This window comes from Capra hircus, chromosome 3, assembly GCF_001704415.2.
Source record: "Capra hircus breed San Clemente chromosome 3, ASM170441v1, whole genome shotgun sequence".
In the NCBI taxonomy this organism is placed as follows: Eukaryota; Metazoa; Chordata; class Mammalia; order Artiodactyla; family Bovidae; genus Capra; species Capra hircus.
In genome coordinates, this window is record NC_030810.1 from 108,788,211 (window position 1) to 108,809,018 (window position 20,808).

General features: G+C 38.4%; 2 protein-coding genes across 3 annotated transcripts in view; one reads left to right on the top strand and one right to left on the bottom strand.

Moving 5' to 3' along the window:
- Positions 1,608 to 2,549, top strand: LOC102174258 (olfactory receptor 10Z1). The gene has a single exon (XM_005677269.2). The coding sequence runs from the start codon at positions 1,608 to 1,610 to the stop codon at positions 2,547 to 2,549; it is 942 nt and encodes a 313-aa protein (XP_005677326.2).
- The window catches only part of SPTA1 (spectrin alpha, erythrocytic 1), a 77,070-nt gene continuing 66,237 nt past the window's right edge, over positions 9,976 to 20,808 (bottom strand). For both annotated transcript variants that reach the window (XM_018046348.1, XM_018046349.1), the window contains exons 42-51: positions 19,165 to 19,374; positions 17,002 to 17,298; positions 16,085 to 16,197; positions 14,913 to 14,930; positions 14,374 to 14,425; positions 12,819 to 13,006; positions 11,931 to 11,984; positions 11,652 to 11,798; positions 10,991 to 11,135; positions 9,976 to 10,442 (exon numbers count right to left, since the gene is read on the bottom strand). In XM_018046348.1, coding sequence (XP_017901837.1) covers positions 10,317 to 10,442; positions 10,991 to 11,135; positions 11,652 to 11,798; positions 11,931 to 11,984; positions 12,819 to 13,006; positions 14,374 to 14,425; positions 14,913 to 14,930; positions 16,085 to 16,197; positions 17,002 to 17,298; positions 19,165 to 19,374 — 1,350 coding nt within the window. In that variant the 3' untranslated portion in view covers positions 9,976 to 10,316. The remainder of the gene's footprint in view (positions 10,443 to 10,990; positions 11,136 to 11,651; positions 11,799 to 11,930; positions 11,985 to 12,818; positions 13,007 to 14,373; positions 14,426 to 14,912; positions 14,931 to 16,084; positions 16,198 to 17,001; positions 17,299 to 19,164; positions 19,375 to 20,808) is intronic.

Genomic DNA, 20,808 nt, shown 5'->3' on the forward strand with positions numbered 1-20,808 from the left:
ATGTCCAGTCCTTACTGTTGCTTCCTGACCTGCATACAGGTTTCTGAAGAGGCAGGTCAGGTGATCTGGTATTCCCATCTCTTTCAGAATTTTATGTGACTTCAAATTTAAAGAACATCAGAAATGGTCATCTAAAACTTTTAAGACAACAGTAATGGAAGGTGAATACCTGTTTTCTTTCTATACTCCTTATAGTGTGAATTTAATAGCATATTAAGTTCTGTAATTTTGGGCTGGTCACTTAAACTCCTATCAGGCTCACTTTCTTCTTCAATTAAATGCAACTTTTGCCATTTCTTTCTAAGTCCTTCTAAGTTTTAAAATAGATTTAACCTATATCATGTTTAACATGTTATATCATGTTTAACACAAAATAGATGTACAAATTATTGTTTGAATCACAATCCTAGTATCCCTTTGTTCACATTTCCTTTTTCTGCTTTTCCCAGAAGAATATTTCTAGTTAATGACAAGCACAAATTGCTTGCTAAAACAGCACCCACTGGTACTGTGGAATCTTCAGAGAGAGAAGCTGTTTTCATGGAAACAGATTCACTCCTGGGAACAGGGGTTTGGAAGATTCCCTGATATCACTTGGGAACATCACTTTGGCTCAGAATAGGAGTTTCTAAGCTGGATCTCAGGTCCTTTCTCCTACAGACAGGTCTACTGGGGGTCAGATTAGTACATGGCTGCTTAAAGGCAGGAGTTGCCCTCACTGTCAGCTGCTTCAGGTGAGTAGGGAATCCTCCTTTGTCTAATCTCTTCGAGACAGTGGAGCCTGACAGCTGATCATTGGGCTGAAAGATGTGCAACTTGCCCTGATTTTTCCTTCAATGCTTTGCATAGACTCACATGAACAAGGGCTTGCAGGAGGGTTTTTATAGATATAAGAGATTATTGTTGAGAAAACTGTTTCTTATTTTGTATCATGTGACAGTGTCCCACAGTGACTAAGAAGAGTCATCATTGTGTGGGGGAAATAGTGTTTGATTAGAACACAAGGCGCTTTTTCTCTAGTCTTGGCTTATTATAACTTCAAGGAAGTCACTCCACCCTCTTGGCTCTGTCACAGTCTCTAAAATAAGGTCCATCAAGCTACCAAACTTCAAGTTCTAACAGGCAACATGATGTGTCCACATGTGTATTGTGTGGTATTGTGTGTATAATGTCGGTATCAATATATGTGTGGTGTGCATATCTACATATATATGTGCTGACTGAATATATGTTAATTTACAATGTGTGTTCATTTCCAATGTGTGTGCATGTTTGATATTAATGATAAATGTGCAGTGCATAGTTTTGAACATGTAAAATGTGCACAATTATGTGAGTGCTTTGCATGTGATATGCATGTATATAAATGTATGCATATATGTAGTCACATATGTGTGTGTATATTGTGTATCTTTGCATTCACATATGCACATCTATATATGTGAGAATAGATTCACAAAGTATCTTTCTGAAGTTTATTACTGTCTAAATCTTTTTAGTTACCACAGGTGCAAAAAAATCAGGATCCACCTCCTCTTGGCTTTAGAAGAAACTAGACATCTACTGGTAAAGTGGAAGGAATCAAGTCTATCAGGATGTCACTGAGGATGGAGCAGACCAATGCAACCTTCCAGAGGGGCTTTGTCCTCCTAGCCTTCTCCAGCTTTGGGGAGCTGCAACTCTTGCTCTTTCCATTGTTCCTCTCCTTGTATCTTGTCACCTTGACCAGCAATGTCTTCATTATTATAGTCATCAGGCTGGACAGCCATCTGCACACCCCCATGTACCTCTTCCTTTCCTTCTTAGCTTTCTCTGAGACCTGCTATACTTTGGGCATCATCCCTAGAATGCTTTCTGGCCTTGTCAGGGGTGGGCAGGGCATCTCCTATGTGGGCTGTGCTGTCCAAATGTTCTTCTCTGCTTCATGGGCCTGTAGCAACTGCTTTCTTCTGGCTGCCATGGGCTTTGACAGATATGTGGCCATCTGTGCCCCACTACACTATGCCAACCGCATGAATCTTACTCTCTGTGCCCAGCTTGTTGGCACCTCATTTCTGAGTGGATACCTCTTTGGTCTGGGAATGACACTGGTCATTTTCCACCTCCCATTCTGCAGCTCCCATGAGATCCAGCACTTTTTTTGTGACACCCCGCCAGTGCTGAGCCTGGCCTGTGGAGATACAGGCCTGAGTGAGCTGGGAATCCTGATCCTCAGCCTGCTGGTTCTCCTGCTCTCCTTCTGCCTCATCTCGACCTCTTACACCTACATCCTGGCAGCGATCCTGAGGATCTCCTCCACTGAGGGGCGGAAGAAGGCCTTCTCCACCTGTGCCTCGCACCTCACAGTGGTCATTGTTCACTACGGCTGTGCCTCCTTCATGTACTTGAGACCCAAAGCCAGTTACTCTCTTGAGCGGGATCAGCTTATTGCTGTCACCTATACTGTGGTGACTCCTCTCCTCAATCCCATCATTTATAGCCTAAGAAATAGGGCTGTGCAGACAGCCCTGAGAAATGCTTTCCAAGGGGGATTACTGGGTAAAGGATGAAGGCTACCCGATAGGACAGTCTCCTTTGTGTAGGCTGGACAAACACTAGAAACCGAGGCCAGTGAGCCACATGTTAGTCTTAGGCCAAACCTACCTATCCCAATTCCCTGAGAGAGCCCCATCCTGTCTCTTACAGGTTCCCCAGGGCTGCTGGGGAAATGCCGAGCTAGGGATTCCTGCTCTGGTTACTGTACTTAACTCACAACGAGCTGAGAGTCTGAATTTTCATTTCCAGCCTCCCATATGTCAGCAGTAGTTCCTGAAACTCAGTTCATTAAGAATTTTCTAACTGAGCTAAACAAGATGAAGGGAGTTTCAAGCATCCAAATTCAAAGCAGCTGGGGTCCTTCCAGGGATACTATAGAGAGTTCTAAAATCATTATATAATTAGACTACCCCACCAATAATGTTCTTCCAAGATCTGAAACTTAGTGACTATCAGGTTAGCAAATCAGTTTGAATGCTTTGCTAAATGAAAAGGTCAGTTTTTTGTGTGTGTCTCCCACTAGATGTCTTCAATCTTTTTATGTAGTTGTTGTTGTTGTTGTTTTTCATCTCTGGCTCATTATTTCTTTGCCCTCCTCTATTTAACTAGCTCTCCTAGTTGGTTGGATTCTATTTACTTCCTATTTTCCTTGGTAATTGCTATTCTTCTCTAAATGACCTCCTAATCTTGGGTATATGGACCTCTTCACTTGGGTCACTACTTAGCATGTATACTATCCTTTAAAATCTGTTCTGGAGCTCTCTATCCTGTTTATTTTACTTTCCAACCTCAATATGCATGGTACCAGACATTTCTAGGGATAAGTAAGTGAAAGTCACTCAGTCATGTCCAACTCTTTGCAACCCCATGGATTGTAGCCTGCCAGGCTCCTCTGTCCATGGAACTCTTCAGTCAAGAATACAGTGGGTAGCTGTTCCCTTTTCCAGGGGATCTTCCCAATCCAAGGATTAAACCCAGGCCTCCTGCATCACAAGACGATTCTGTAAAGGTGGAATTAATTCACACAGTTGTCAAGTAGGTGTTCAAATACAGGCTCTGCCACTTACAGTGTGACCCTGGGTAAGTTACTTAATCTTTCTAAGCTTCAAAATCCTCACCTGTCAAGCAGTTTTATTAATAACTTCATAGTTTTGCATTGCTGACTGCTGCTGCTACTGCTGCTAAGTCACTTCAGTCGTGTCCGACTCTGTGTGACCCCATAGATGGCAGCCCACCAGGCTCCCCTGTCCCTGGGATTCTCCAGGCAAGAACACTGGAGTGGGTTGCCATGTCCTTCTCCAATGCATGAAAGTGAAGAGTGAAAGTGAAGTCACTCAGTCGTGTCTGACTCTTAGCGACCCCATGGACTGCAGCCTACCAGGCTCCTCCACCCATGGGATTTTCCAGGCAAGAGTACTGAAGTGGGTCGCCACTAGAGTCATGAATATAAATTATTTAGTACAATACTAGATCATATTAATAATCATCTTCTAACAAATGTTAGCTGCTATAATTAATAATGTGCTAAGCAAATTGATACTGGCTTTTAATTTAGGGAGAGGTTATTCTCAATGGAAGAACATAGGAGGCTTCATGTCAAAGGTAATACTTGAACTCATTCCCAAAGAGTGAGCAAATTTTGAATGCAGCAAGTGGAAATAACTACATATATTCTAAGAAGATAGAAGTGAATAACTAAAGTCTTAGTGGCAAGACAATCCACTCCTGTTACAGAGTACAGTGAGTTGTCCCAAGGGACAAAAATATCTCACAAATGATGGGTGAAGTTAGCTAGGGTTAAGACTTCTTTGTGCATGGCATTGTGAATACCTTGCTTCAGACTTGATGCTTTGGGCAGTAAACTTTTGAGCAGAGAGTGGAGTTGAATCTGGAAAGTGATTTAAGAAGATTAATCCAGTAACAAAAAGTGAAGTGTGACCCCATGGACTATAGCCTACCAGGCTGCTCTGTGCATGGGATTTTCCAGGCAATTGTACTGAGGTAGGTTACCATTTCCTTCTCCAGGGGATCTTCCCAACCCAGGGATCGAACCTGGGTCTCCTGCATTGCAGGCAGATGCTTTACCAACTGAGCTGTCAGGGAAGCTCCAATCTAGTAACAGAGAAGATGATAAATCTCAGTAGGCAGAAAACAGAGGCAAGGAAATAAATAAGAAATCCATTGACATTGTTCTATAGGTGAAAGAATTTGAATAAAGATAGAAGCATTGGGAACTGACAGATATTGTAGACATAAGAGATTTTGAAAATGTAGGATTCATATGTTGCATCAGTAAGTTAGAAGTGAGACAAGACTTAGAGAGAAGAATGTATATTACGGGAATGTTTTGCAGATAGGGATCCATATTTTTCTATGCTCTAGATGAAAAAACGTCCTCTAGTGAGAATTCAGTGGAAATCAAATCTGGGAGAAAGAAAGCTAGTCCAAAAGAAGAGAACAAGTTGTAGAGAATTAGAGTGAAAGGCTTGAGTAGAAAGAACTTGAGTCAGGGAAGAAAAGCCATGTATGAACTCTAAACTCCTTTTCAGTGAGTCTGGAAGTAACCTCCTCATTGCACTGAGGCTGTTTGAGCAGATTCATTTCCAAAGTGTATGCAGTTCATCTAGAATAACATTCCCTAAATGTAAACTCAGCAGCAATGTGTAGAGATGTTCTAAAAATTGCTAAGTATTACTCTGAGGTCTGGGCTTTCCTGGTGACTCAGATCGTAAAGAATATACCTGCAATGCAAGAGACACAGGTTTGATCCTTGGAGAGGGGAATGGCTACCCACTTCTGTATTCTTGCCTGGAGAATTCCATGGACAGAGGAGCCTGGAAGACTGTAGTCCTTTGGGTTGCAAAGAGTCAGGAAAGACTGAACCACAAACACTTTCACTTTCACTCAAAGGTCCATCTACCTTCTAAATGTAGTAGTCTTAAGTATGAAAGGGTATAAAAATCACCTGAGGGATCATCCAGTATACATTCCTGGGAACCATCTCCATAGATCCTGACACAATTGCTCTGGGGTGGCAGGCAGAAATAATCTACAAAACTCTTTCGGTGATTCAAATTTCCTTTCTTGACTACAAATACAGCCATATGCTTAAACAAGTCTTCCTGCCAGGTACATGCACACATAGCAAAGCAGAAGTCCCCTTGATATGAACATGACCACATATGCTCTTAAAAAAAAAAAAAAAAAAAAAAAACTCATGTCTTTTTAAAGAGACAATTAATTCCATAAGTTTCTGGACTCATTTTGCTTGAGTTTAAAGCATAGTTTTGCCACTTCTTAAATGATCTAGAGGAAGTTTATTAATATTTCTTGGCCTCTATTATCAATGCAAAAATGGAATTTTAGCAGTATCTATTTTGTAGGGCTTTTGGTGATGATTAAGATAGAATATTTAGAACAGAGTCTGCCATACATGAAAGACCCAACATGACCATCTATTACTATTTGAAGTTTCTAGGCAGTATTGCTTTAGGCTGACACATTTATCACCTAGTTTATGCTGGCAGGAGTTAGTGCCAAGTATCTTGAATATCATGATATAACCAGACAAGAGTGAATGCTGTTACCTGGCACAGTGCCTGGCTGGAGAAGGTAGGAAGATGGACTTAGATCCATCTGAGAGGAATAGGTGCTGGAAAATGGGTCAGGCTCTAGGGAAAAAGAATCAGATGACTTCAAGGCAAAAATCTGGCATCAGGGAGGCCCATAAAATGTTAAAGAGAAAATTCAGTTAGGAGTGAATTTTGGGGACCCAACCAAGTGGTAGTAATCATGAAAGAAAAATCAAGAGTGTAGACTGTGTCTCAGAGGCAGGCTCCACTCTATAAATTATAAAAAAGAGAATTACCAAAAGTAGAGCAGGGATTCTAGATTAAGATAAGTAAACAGAAGATCTAGAAATGATGACTATATAATATGTGGAGCTTAACCCTGCGATCAAGAGGGAAATTTGATACAAGTTCTAATTTTTGTAATATTATAAGCTGAATATTTATATTTATAATTAAGTTATGCATGATAATTCCCATATTGTCATTTTTGGCTTGAGTGCACATGTGGTCAGAATCTGATTTCAGAAGATGCTGTGTGTAACTCTAACAGTACCATCTTTTTAAGGCATTTTTTTAATTGATTCTTTAGATAAATACTATCTTCTTTAGTCTCTATATTATTGCACAATGCTGGCTGGATGAAGCACAAGTTAGAATCCAGATTGCCGGGAGAAATATCAATAACCTCAGATATGAAGATGACACCACCCTTATGGCAGAAAGTGAAGAGGAACTAAAGAGCCTCTTGATGAAAGTGAAAGAAGAGAGTAAAAAAGCTGGCTTAAAACTCAGCATTCAAAAAACTAAGATCATGGCATCTGGTTCCATCACTTCATGGCAAATAGATGGGGAAACAGTGGAAACCATAGCAGACTTTATTTTCTTGGGCTTCCAAATCACTGCAGATGGTGACTGAAGCCATAAAAACCAATACAATATTGTAAAGTAATTAACCTCCAATTAAAATAAATAAATTTATATTAAAATAAATAAAATAAATAAAAGATATTTGCTCCTTGGAAGAAACGCTATGACCACCTAGATAGCATATTAAAAAGCAAAGACATTACTTTGGTAACTAAGGTCCATTTAGTCAAAGCTATGGTTTTTTCCATTAGTCATGTATGGATGTGAAAGTTGAACCATAAAGAAATCTGAGGGCCAAAGAATTGAAGCTTTTAAACTCTGGTATTGGAGAAGACCCTTGAGAGTCCCTTGGACTCCAAGGAGATTGAACCAGTCTGTCTAAAGGAAATCAATCCTGAATATTCATTGGAAGGACTGATGCTGAAGCTGAAACTACAATACTTTGGCCACCTGATGAGAAGAACCGACTCATTGGAAAAGACCCTGATGCTGGGAAAGATTGAAGGCAGGAGGAGAAGGGACAACAGAGGATGAGATGGTTGGATGGCATCAGTGACTCAATGGACATGAATTTGAGCAAACTCCAGGTGTTGGTGATGGACAGGGACACCTGGCATGCTGTAGTCCATGTGGTCACAAAAAGTTGGTCACACAAAAAGAGTTTGGTCACAAAAAGTTGAGTGCCTGAACTAACTTTTGTTGATTCTTTAGATAAATACTATTTTTTTTAGCCTCTATATTGTTAATCTCCTTTTCTGAGGTGTTACTAATGGTCCTTTGCCTTTAAAGACTCATCACATGCCTAACAATCTGATTTAGGACTTCCAAATTTTTGGCAGGGATCAAGGGGAGAATGGAACCATATGCACCTTTGCCTTTGGTTATTACAAACAAGCACTTTTTAAAAAGATTTTCCAGGCTCAATAAGTGTGATATTAAATGATAATTTTTGATGGCCTAATCAAGATTGTCGGGAGAAATATCAATAACTCAGATATGCAGATGACACCACCCTTATGGCAGAAAGTGAAGTGGAACTAAAAAGCCTCTTGATGCAAGTGAAAGAGGAGAGTGAAAAAGTTGGCTTGAAGCTCAACATTCAGAAAACAAAGATCATGGCATCTGGTCCCATCACTTCATGGGAAATAGAAGGAGAAACAGTGGAAACACTGTCAGACTTTTTTGGGGGGGCTCCAAAATCACTACAGATGGTGACTGCAGCCATGAAATTAAAAGACACTTACTCCTTGGAAGAAAAGTTATGGCCAACCTAGATAGCATATTCAAAAGCAGAGACATTGCCAACAAAGGTCCGTCCAGTCAAGGCTATGGTTTTTCCAGTAGTCATGTATGGATGTGAGAGTTGGACTATGAAGAAAGCTGAGTGCTGAAGAATTTATGCTTTTGAACTGTGGTGTTTGAGAAGACTCTTGAGAGTCCTTTGGACTGCAAGGAGGTCCAACCAGTCCATTCTAAAGGAGATCAGCCCTGGGATTTCTTTGGAAGGAATGATGCTAAAGCTGAAACTCCAGTACTTTGGCCACCTCATGCAAAGAGTTGACTCATTGGAAAGGACTCTGATGCTGGGAGGGATTGGAGGCAGGAGGAAAAGGGGATGACAGAGGATGAGACGGCTGGATGGCATCACTGATTAAATGGATGTGAGTCTGAGTGAACTCCGGGAGTTGGTGATGGACAGGAAGGCCTGGCGTGCTGTGATTCATGGATCGCAAAGAGTCGGACACGACTGAGCGACTGAACTGAACAGGCTATGAATTTTTTCAACTATTATGATATTTTTCAGCTCATAATTTGGTAACACAATTTAGACATTTATGAACATTTTTTGAAATGTTTTATTATTTTTCATAATATGTAATTATTTACGCAAAAATCAGAAAAAAAAACTATACATTATTAGCAGCAAAGATATCTTTTGAGTCTTAACTAGAATTTCTTTAAATGGCTCCTGTGACAGGATTTATCCGTTAGCAAGGACTAATATCTGTGCAAAGAATAAGACTGAGACGAAATGGTTATCAAATGACCATATACATGGACTGGGAGGCAGAAACTGTTTGTTCAGGATACACAAACAGCTAGGCTGTTTCATTTCATGCTGAGCAAAGAAATAAGTCTACTCACAAGCAAATGGCACGATACTTTTTTACAAGTCAGGACAGAATGTCAGCATTCGAACCAGTTCAGATCAAACCTGGCCTGAAAATCATTTGGAAATAGCACCACCTCTTGTGTATTTTTTCTTAATCTTATTAAAAAGAAAATTTCTACTAACTCTTACACTAATAGATAAAAGCAAATGAAAACAAAAATTCATTTTGAAAAATATTTGGCTGCATTGGGTCTTAGTTGTGGCATGTGGGATTTTTGTTGCATCATGCAGTATGCTTCTTTGTGGCATTCCAGCTCTCTAGCTATGGTGCAGGCTTAGTTACTCCAACGCATGTGGGATCCTAGTTCCCCCACCAGAGATGAACCCACATCGCCTGCATTGTGAGGAGAATTCTTAATCACTGAACTACCAGAGAAGTCCCAAAGATTATTTTTTATCACATTAAAATTTTGAAGAAAATTCAGGAACGTAGAGGACAAAAGGAAGATCTTCTATGCTCCTATTTGGCTGTTCCCAGAGTAATAACATTCATCTTAATGGGGAAGTATGAAAAATGGACCGATTAAGAAGAAAATGAGTGCTATGCTGGTCTTTCCTATATGGTTCCATTTTATAGATGAAAATATCAGGGTTTCCAGAATATCAAATATCTCCATTTTCCAATGCAGAATTTAATCAAATTTCAAGCTCAAGAAACACTTTGTAAATTATCTTGAATCTCATATATCTACTTTACCAAGGCCCTAATTTACAGTATATTTTGCTGCCTATATTTAGATGATAGTACAATTGAAATATAGAAACTTAACTGAATCAGGAACATTTTATTTCACATTGTCCTTTCAAAAGTAAGAACTGCAAAAAAAATGCTTTAAAAAAAGGAAATACTTTTTATTCTATAATCAGAACAAAATAAAGTAATATTACATAGAACCCAACAAATGAAAAATAGAAACTTTGTTTAACACCCTTCTTCAGTAATAGTTGCATATAAGATAAACCCATGGCCTCCTCTCCTCCAATGTCATTAATGCCTTTATCTCTCAAGCTCAAGATTTCTTTTTTCAGGTCCTACAATAAATGTAAAACACACACACACACACACACACACACAAAACTATCTTCCCATTTTCTGTATCTGCCTATCTCCTTCATCCCCCAATACTTCCCACAACATCAAGATTCTCTGACCCAGAAAAAGCTGCCTCTCAGTTGCCAAAGTAAGAACTGATGAAGCCAACGTAATCATAGCCAGCAGGTTGGCTTCGACCCCGGGGATCCACATATTGCTGCATACGTGAGGCACAGAATGACACTTGTTCTGGGGTTAGGGCCTGAAACATAAAAAAAAAAAAAAAAAAAAAAATTACCGTGATAGAAATTCAGAATAGCTGGCTCCTTTGGGCTTCTAATATGCCCTAAACTCAGAAAGTAGAGAGGTCTGGGCAAAAGCAGCAGGTCCTGGGCCTATCATGTGCTTTACTTACAGAAAGAAATCTATAATTTCTAACGAATAGGACCAACTCATCTTTTTAACTCAGTTCTTATCCAAAGAATCCCATTTCCTTCTGATTTCACTGTTTACCCCATTCTTTAAATTTGGCTTATTAAATAAACAGAATAAAGAAATAGTCTTAAAACCAAGTAGCATGTTTGGGATTGATGATGAAATAATTAGATATTGACTATAGGTTTTTGAGTTGGGTCAAAACAACATGAGGTAGTGACCAAAGCAAATGATAACCAGTGCATGACAATATCTGAGAAAACATGGGGAAGAGGAAAGTAGTTGCCTGTAGTAACTAGGGAGCCAGACCTGAGATGAACAAAATCTAGATGATGATGAGAGTGCAGTGAGAGTAGATACAAATGGGAATCTGACCTGCTTCATGTCCTCTTTCGTAATATAGGCTTTGCCCTCTGCCAGGGCTTGGAAAGAATCTTCTAGTTCATCACTGGATCTGATGTTCTCTGACTCCTTGTCAGTCAAGAAGTCGATGTACTCGTCTTTTGAGATATAGCCCTTTCTGTTGGAGAAATAGATCAGAAACTGTCCCCTCTCAAGACAGAGAGGAAGACAGGCCCCTTTCTCACTCTACTCAGTGTCTCAGAGACAGAGATAAGATGAACCCTCTAAGTACATGTTCCATCTCAGCTCTCTGAGACAATGGGATATGACCTTTATTTGATCCCCATCCTCATACCCTTAAGCCAAATAGACAGTTTCTTAAGTTCCAGTCACTGTTTCCACATGAGTAATTCAGCCTGACTTCCTAAGTAGAATTTGGGAATTTTCCACTAGCACTGTCTCTAAGTATCTCAAGCTCTTCAAACTGAGCTGAAGACCTCTATTACTGGTCTTGTTTGGTCTTTAGTATTCTAAAAGGATGCCAAAAGCTGCCCAGTTCACTTAGGGTAGTCTTTATCTTCCTACTCTCAAGATAAATTAATTTTATATTTCATAGATCATTTTACTTTCTGCTTTGCCCCCCTCACCCAAGACCTATTCCCTGCTATGGTCTGGGCTTTGATCTTCCTCCTACCTCCCTGGATCAACAGCATCCAGGAATTTCTCAAACTTGGGCTCAGGTTCACCCTCCTCCACCATGGGCAAGTAGTAATTGAGCCCTCTCAGGCAGGACCGGAAATCTTTGTGACTCAAGCGACCTGTCAAATTCTCATCAAAGTGCCTAAAGAACAAAAAATATTTAATCAGGTTCAGCAAGAATCAGATAAAACCACACCAAGGGAAAAAAAAAATAGTTATTTGGAACTTCATTCTGAATTGCCTGCAAAACAATCAGCTATGAAGCTATACGCACCTAAAGGTTGTTTCAAATTCTTGTCGTGTCTCTTCACTGAGACCAGTGATGTCTCTGAAAGAAAAACAAAAATTAACCCACGAAATAAAACAGAGAAATATAAATAGACATGCCATAATAGTCATAGAGGAATTTTACTATTAGGCTAGTCAAGTCACCTAGTTCAGGGGCTGGCAAACTGTGGTCCATGGGCAAGGTCCAGGAGGTCACTCACTTTTGTACAGTCAATGAACTGAGAATAGTTTTTACATGATTGAAAATAATAAAAAAGAATATTTCCTTAAACCGTAAAAATTGTGAAAAATTCAAATCTTAGCAACCATAAATAAAATTTCCCTGGAATATGTTTATGCTTATTCATTTATGAATTATCAATAGCTGTTTTCACAACAGCAGAACTGAGTAACAGCACAGCAGTTAAAAAAAAGGCTATATGGCTCACAAATTCTACAATATTATCAGGATCTTTACAGAAAAGTTTGTCTAAATAACTAATGCTGCCAAAATATTTTATTTAGAAAAAAATTATCTTCTGCTCTATACTTTGAATATTTCTTTCACTCCAGACATTTTAATGGGAATTTTACAAAAGGGAATGCTCTCTGAAGAGGTCATATAAGATGGTGCATAGACTCTGAGAAATGGAAGGTAAGTAGACCCAGGAGGATGATAGTACTGTCTTACAGTTTATAGTGGACTCATATTTTTGTTTTAAAAAACCATTCTCTGGGTCAGCAAAGAGAGAAAACTGGTTCTGGAGTTAATAAGTGCACTATCAGTGAAGCAGCCATTGTATCCAGCACCCCAAAAGTTTAGCCTTGGAACTAAGTTTCTAGTACCTAACACCACCCACATCCTTGCCTAGCCTTGACCACAAATTCTCAATACCTGGCTTGGATTTGTTGTTCTAAACTGTGTTGCCTTCGCATCCCAAGCTGGTAGAGCTGGTCCCACTGCTGAGCCAGCCCAATGGTGCTGTATTTAAGGTCCAGGACCAGAGCCTCTTCTAAGCTTTCTCCCAGGTCCTCAATCTTGGTCAGTTGATGCTTCTTTGCCTGGATTTCCTTTTGCTTCCTCTGGAAAAAGACAAAGAAGAGAAACAGTTACCTGGGGTACCAGGTCCAAATCTAGGAATAATATGGAAGGTAAGAAGCTGATAAGTTTATATTTCCCTTCATTGCTCCTTTTCAATTATCTTCAGGAATTTTCCTGTCCTTTGTAAAAATTGAACTACTCAAGAAAACCATCTCAATTCTCCATTCCTCATTTATAAAACGGTGGGAAGTTTAAGTGATATGACCTCTGTCATTCTGGTAACCTGTACTATATAAATCTAAGGGTTAGCAGTCATACACTGTAGACAGAGAAGGGTAGGACTTCTAGGATCCATGCATCATCAGCTCCCAGTGATCTGCATCATGAATGACTTGCATTATTGATTGCAGTTTATTTCTGAGGCCCACTTACACTTCCCAGTGTTCACACGTCAGTCTCCTTCACTGGCTTGGACAGACTTCTACAAGATACTTCTGTCAGGCACATTAAATGCCAAATATCGGCATTTAGGTCATGCTTTTCAACAGGGAAATATCTTTCCCAAGAAAGTGAAACATGAAATTGCTCAGTAGTGTCCAACTCTTTGCGACCCCATGGACAGTAGCCTACCAGGCTCCTTCAACCATGAGATTTTCCAGGCAAGAATACTGGAGTAGGTTGCCATTTCCTTCTCCAGGAGATCTTCCCGACCCTGGGATTGAACCCAGGTCTCCCACATTGTAGGCAAACACTTTATCGTCTGAGCCACCAGGGAAATCCTAAAGAAGGGAGAAGTGAATTGGTCATGATGATGGGGGTAGGTGTGAAAGGTGTGAAAATATATTAGATATTACAGTGGTTTGTGGGTCTCCAAAAATCAATCCTACCTGGCAACATCTTTTTAGCATTAAGTTCTCTCCTTGGGGATAAATTAGATTTAATTAATTAAATATTTTTTCTTGTCGGGAAGCAATAATAAAGATAAGGTGAAAGTTAAAAATACTATTCTAGCCACTTCTTCACCCAATTGTTGAGACAATTTATATTCAATTTTATTTTCTTACCACATCAAAACATAAATTTGTCAATGTTACAAGTTGTAGGCTATAAGCTTTTGTATTTGTTCCCTTACTTAATAACTACAGTAAATCTATATTATAGATATTATTGACTCCATTGTGTAGATACAGAAATTAAAATTGAGATTTAAGCAAACTGACATCCATGTGCATAAAGTGATGCCCAATGGTTAGAATGCAAATTGTTGGCAAGATTGACAACAGAGCCTTAGGCATTTGACTTTTGGGCCAGGGGATTTACCTAAAGGAATCACCGGTTTCCTTTAAGTAGTTCTTGAACTCCTGCAAATTCCAGCAATATTTAGAACTAATAAATAAACATTACTTACTTTATTTGCTTCCAGCTGGGATTCTAGTGTTCCTGTTTCTTTTAGCAAAGATCTATTTAAGAACCAGAGGAAAACATTACTTATAATATCACAAGTCAGTATGTTACACAAATAGACCAACCCAAATCTCCTATACTCCTATAAGTTCTTCCAAGATATGGCCTTTCTGAAATGAATTTTCACAATGCCAATTTTTCATGAAATTAGACCCTCTCTGTTGAGTTGGTAACCTTGCTGGACAGATGAAAAGCAAAGTAAGGTTCCTCTATGCTTACAAGAGAGCTTCCATACTCTCCTAGTTCTTATTTTCAAATATACCCTTAACCTAGTGTAAGCAAGACTCCACCAAGTGGGTGATAGGGCCAGAATGATATACATGGTTCTTCTTATCCCACGTTTTATTTAAGGGCCTTCTTACCCCACATATATTTAATTTATCAGATTTGCAGTGGGATGAAGATACTTTAATACTAAGGCCTCCTTAATTAATTCTTTCAGAATGATATAGCAAAACAAACAGGATAACATAAAATACTGACCCATCCAGAAAATAGTCCCTGGATATGTAGGTCCAGCACAGGAATCAGGAGAGAGAAAAGGAAAATAATGTTAACAAGGATTATTTCAATAATCTTCTTTCTTCAGATGTGTGATACATTCTAAATTCTTTATACCTAAAGGATGAATCCGTTCAACCCACTGTCCTCAAAGTGTCCCCCAATCTGAGAAACCCAGAGCCTTCTGTGCAACTCATTGCTTTAGGATGAAGAGCTCAGGGGTCAGGCGACATGCTCAGTATTGGGCCCCTGCTTCCAGAGATGAGAGACCAAAGCCAGAGGCAGAGGAGGGTGAGCTGTGTGTCCTTTGTCTTCAGTAAGATGTTTTTTTTTAAAGCCATGATACAGGATTTCTTCCTGTTCCTTCTTTGATTTATCCTTGTCACTGAGCTCATAGGAACAGAAGCATGAATTATCTAAACTGACACTTTAAACTCTCAAAACTCCACAATTCTGATACACCTGCTGAATACAGTCTACCAACTTTGACCACTTATTCATTTATTATACCCTTCAAATCTTTTTTCCAGGTCATTTGCCCCAGAAGATGTAACAAACGTTATCTTCATAGAGAATTTTGCATTTAATAAAAGCAATTAGCATATATTTATGTCACTTGATTCTTCTGACAGTTTTAGTGGTCAAGCAATATAATAGTTTCCTATGAAGTATTCACAGTATACTCTGGTTGTACCAATAAATACATATGTGACCTTGAGCAAGTCAATTTATCTACTGAACTTCTTTCCACATTTAGAAACAGAAGTAATAACATCAGTGTTGTACACTCTTCAAGGTTATTCTGAAAGTTAAGTGATATAATGGATTATAAAATTACAGTGTAAAGTGCAAAGGGGAAGGCAAATGTAAGTAAATGTTATTATTTTGGGCCTGTAACTATAGGCAAGAGGAAAGAAAGTGAGACTTTCAAATACTGAATAAAGAATGAGCAATGAGATGAAATTCTCATTTCTCAATTTTGCAATGCCTGATTTAGAATACAGTCAATTCCAGATAAAAAGCACAGACAGGATATGGCAATTTTAGGACAACAGAAGTACTCTAAGAATTACCCCTGCCCTCAGCTATGCATTCCATCCCCAGAGTGGAATGTGTGGCATAAGGGTCATGAGTTTGGGGGCATCACAGCACACCTGGTCTCCAAGATCCAGTTAAGGAAGGCACTGGCATTCTGTTCAAATTCCTGGCACATCTCAAAGTTCTTGATCTGTCTTGCCTCTTCCTTTTCCAACTCCTGCTCTCTTTCCTAAAATCCCAAATCACAGATAGTAGTGTGCACATTGAAGACTTTTTCTTGCAATAAAGTAACTGGTTCCTAGGCTCATCTGCACATCTCCCCTCTTCCAAATTTCACCTGCCTTCCAATGGCATTGCCTGTGTGCTCAAATTTCTTCCAGTCTACCTCTTCTCATCTTAGAAATATGAAAGAAGCTTATCCAGCTTTTCAGAAGTACTTGCAGATGTTACCAAGCCCAGTAAAAAACAAGCTAGTAATAAAGGCAAGTCTTTCCTCATCTCAGTATTTTCCCAGTTGAAATTTCATTTAAATGAAAAGATAATAGGAGTTTACATCTAAAATTGGTGAGTTTATAGTGAAATTTTTCTTTGCAAACTTGTATTTTCCATAGCTTCAGTAATGAGCATTACTATAGACAGACAAAAATTACACACAAGCACATTAAAAAGGCACTTTTGGAAGTTTGTATAAAATAGAAAATGCTTTTGAGCATATAGACCACAAAGATATATACAAGCCTCATGAACTTTTCATAACACATTTTTAGAGCCATCTTCTGGAGCTTATGTTTGCTTCTCTGAATCACCAGTTAACACTCAGACACTTGAGACTGTCTAAACTATAGGGCATAGGGCTCTGCCTATCATGAACGTATTTCCAATTTTTTTCTTAGATTGACTCAGTTCATGACTGCTGTCCCAATATAATTATTAACAGTGTTCCTTTCTCTCTCAAAGTCCCCAAATCCAGAAAATAAATCAAATGATCATGTTCACTATAGCTAAAGGAAGTATCTTCTCTGCCCCAACCTACCTTGATGATATCAAATAGGTGGTTCCAGACTCTCTCTAGCACCTCCACTGTTAACCAGGTATAGGGGCTAGAGAGCACATTTAGGGCCTTAATCTGCTGGTCTAGCTCTCGCAAATCATTGAAGTCTGCGCGGGCCTTTGTCAAGGAGGCCAAGAAGGCCTCATGGTCCTTCTGCAGCTTCCGGATTGCATCCAGGGAGACACAGCGTACGGGCTCTGACAGGTCTTCCTCCGCCTTCTCACACCAGTTGTTGAAAGCTGAGGCCTTGTGTGCAAATTCCATGAATAGAACCTCAGTCTATAAAGAAAAAAGACAATTCCATCTTTTCCAATAAAGTTCATCAGCAGAAAAGAAAACAGGATTAAAAAATGACTGTCTTCAAATATTTTCAGTACCAACACGCTAAGAGGGCAGAACTAAAACCAATGGAGACCATGCAATCGGATGGGTGGCCGTGTGAGTTCAAGGTGCAAGCCCTGATCCAAGCATTTTCTCTTTTCTTCCAACATTTACAAATGAAGTTGGGTAATTTCTAGGATTATTTTAACCATACGATTCCCAAAGTGACAAGGGTAGTTTTCAATGATAAGATTTCATGATTTCTTGTTCTGATGTCTGTGTTCCATGACTAATTGGCACGTAGTATAACATGCATGAATTAAGTTTAAGTGAATGAATGGATGGATAATTAGATTTAAAAAGATCATTTGTGGGATAGGCATTTCTTCTTTCTCTGATCTGCAGCCCTCAATGCTTTGATTTTTTTTGTGTGTATACTGAGTTGTCTTCCTACCTTCCTCTATACCTTGTTCAGAGCTCATCTCATGCCTAAATTCCCTGCTTAAATCCATTTCTTAGCCTCTAACCTATATCTTTAGCCATGCAATACTCTCTGGAGTATTCTGAATGACTGTGAATTTCTAAATAAGAGAAATAGTATGGATTTTTTCCAAACAGAAGGTAATAAAAAGTTTTAGACTTAAAACATATCATATATTTTGTGTCAGCCGATTGTACTTTCAAAGAGATTTTGTTATACAGATATGAGAATCAGTTTTCATCTCAAAATGGGTTAAGAGGAAAAAAACTGACCCAAATGGAAGGGAGATTGCAAAGGTATTGTATACCATTACGTTGTCACTGTCATTTCAGCAATCTATACACCCAAATAGACCAACACAGAAAAAAACTATTACTGCCCCTACCTTGGAAGGACATGGAAACCTATAAATAATGTCATATATTTTCATAATATTATGTATCAACTGAATATTTTACAGAGATTTTATAATCATAAAATAATATGTGATTGTCCATTAATTGCTTTAATTTTGCACTTAAGATTAGTTTCTGTAAGTTATATGTCCCTCAGTACAGTTAAAATTAAGAGTCTGACTTTTATTTGTGTTTCCTGATTCCTTTAACTCTCTGCTTAAACTTGTTGCCAGGTACAATATCTTATGGTTTAGAAGTACTCAGTATTTTCACTGACCATCTTGACTTCCTTTTACTATTAACAATTTTATCATCAACATCAAATATCTTAGCAGTCACCAAAAGAAAGAACATTTTAATAGCTATATCTATATAGAACATAGCGGTTTATATTGCATTTTCAGGTCCATTATCTCTTTTGATAGTAATCAAGATTCATCAAGATATGATGGTGATATCACCCTATTTTCTAAATAGAGAAATCATATCAAGATATGACAGCGATATCACTCTATTTTCTAAATAGAGAAATCAATGTTCAGAGGTGTTAAGCAACATATATAAGATCCGCAGCTAGAAAAGATGAGAACACAAATTTTACTTTTCTAATATTCCTTTTATTTGAGTTAGAAAAAAACACAAGAGCAATCTTGACTCCTATATGCCAGTATTAGTTCTGCCTTAAATTAAGATCTTCTAGTCCTTGTCTCATCTACTTGTTTCCAGTATATGTGTCTGACTTCCATCATAAGTCAGCTGAATCAATCAGTTAAAAAAAAAAATCAATCTAAAAATGAATTACTTCATGTTTATAAGAATGTCTTCCTGATTCTTTGCAATATACTCACTTAATTGTCTATAGTATTCAAACATGGTTTCCAGTATCTATTTCTGGATATAGATATTCAAGGTCAGGTGTTGGCACATCATTTTTTTTTTTTTTTTCACCTCCAGTAGGGGCCGTTGTTTCTCTAGCAATTCCTGTCTATGGACTTCAGAGGCTTGCAGCAGCTGTTCCCAGCGCCTCAGCAAGGCAGCATGGCGCTCCTTAATGGCTTTTGTCTGGCTGTGCTCAGCAGCCACAAGCTGATCCTTCAGGTCAGTTATCTCAGACAGTCTATCTTGCTGGAAGCTCTGCAGACTGGCATGCAGTGTGTCCTGAGAAAGACCCATAGAGAAGGTGTGAACAGAAAATAATGCAGATTCTAAGGGGTCACTCACACCTGGGTTCCACCACATTGGACCTATGCAAGAGTTTAGAGTAGTGGACAATTTTTCCAAAAAGGAAATTTGACTTAGAGACTTTCGTAAACATTTGGAGTTGGAATTATGATTAAATTCCAGTGTTTTAAAACTGGGTTTTTAGATTAGGTGCAAAATTAATATTAAGGGAGATTGGGAGCATGATGTGATATTTCAAATCTTCCAAATCAAAATGAAATCCTTCTTAAGGCTCACTTTCTAAGAATCTTTTATATCACTTATTAGATTTTGCATTCTAATTAGTATTAACAGACATGCGCTACTAGAAATTGTGAAAGTATGCAAACTAACAAAAGACCTTTTACAGGTGACAGTGTGTGTGTGTATGTGTAAATGATATCAAAATCACAAAATTCAGGATGTTCCAATTCGTTTTAACAGGGTGGTGTGTATTTGACAAATCCTCCCTTTGAGAACAATTTTAACCACTGGATAAAAGCACAAAAAATCAGCTGTTTAAAAGGGATCAGGATGCAACTCAAATAGCTATAACTTGAAGTATCAAAATTACAGGGAGAAGGGAATAGGAGCTAAATAAGAGTAATACTCTCTGTCACTTTTTCCTTTGAATTATAAACTGTGCAGGGTGAAGTTACAGAGAAAGCACCTGCTCAGAGCTTTTGATCATCACATTAGAGCTAAAAGGACAGAAACTAGAATTCTGGGAAACTGAAGCATTCACTATTTGAGGAAACCATGAAAAGGGAGCTACAGAAAAGGAGGCTCAATAATCTCCTCGTATGTCCAAATTAGGGCATTTACGGATTCCTGAATACAAGTTGTAGAAGTCAAGCAGAAAACAGTAGCTAAGAATCTAAAGTATAAACAATCTAAAGAAACTAAAATCTAAGAATTTTTTGCAGTCACACAGTGTTGAGATCAGGACACATCAAATAGGAGCAGACTTATTGAAAGAGGTTAAGTCTGTAAAGGTTCTATGTTTAAGAACAAACTGAAAAATGGCTAGTCTTCAGAAAAATTGAAATCATGTCTTTAATCATTAACCAAGAAAGTAGGGGTTGAATAGAGCATGAGATGGGAGAGAAGTATTAAATTATAGATTTAAATAAAAACTCATGAATTAATTACTTTAAATGTAAATGGATTCACTACTCCATGAAAATCATCAAAGTAGATAATAAATCAACACTCAACTATATGATATTTATAAAAGATACATCTAAGATGTATTGACACTCTACACTTCTATGTTCATTGCAGCATTATTTACAATAGTCAAGATATGGAAACAAACAGCCTGTTAAAAGAACAATGGATAAAGAAGATAGGTGATATACATATATGGAATACTATTCAGTCACGAGGAAG

Bases quoted from the DNA above. Each gene is read 5' to 3' on its own strand.
- LOC102174258 (XM_005677269.2), top strand. From the start codon at position 1,608: ATGGAGCAGACCAATGCAACCTTCCAGAGGGGCTTTGTCCTCCTAGCC.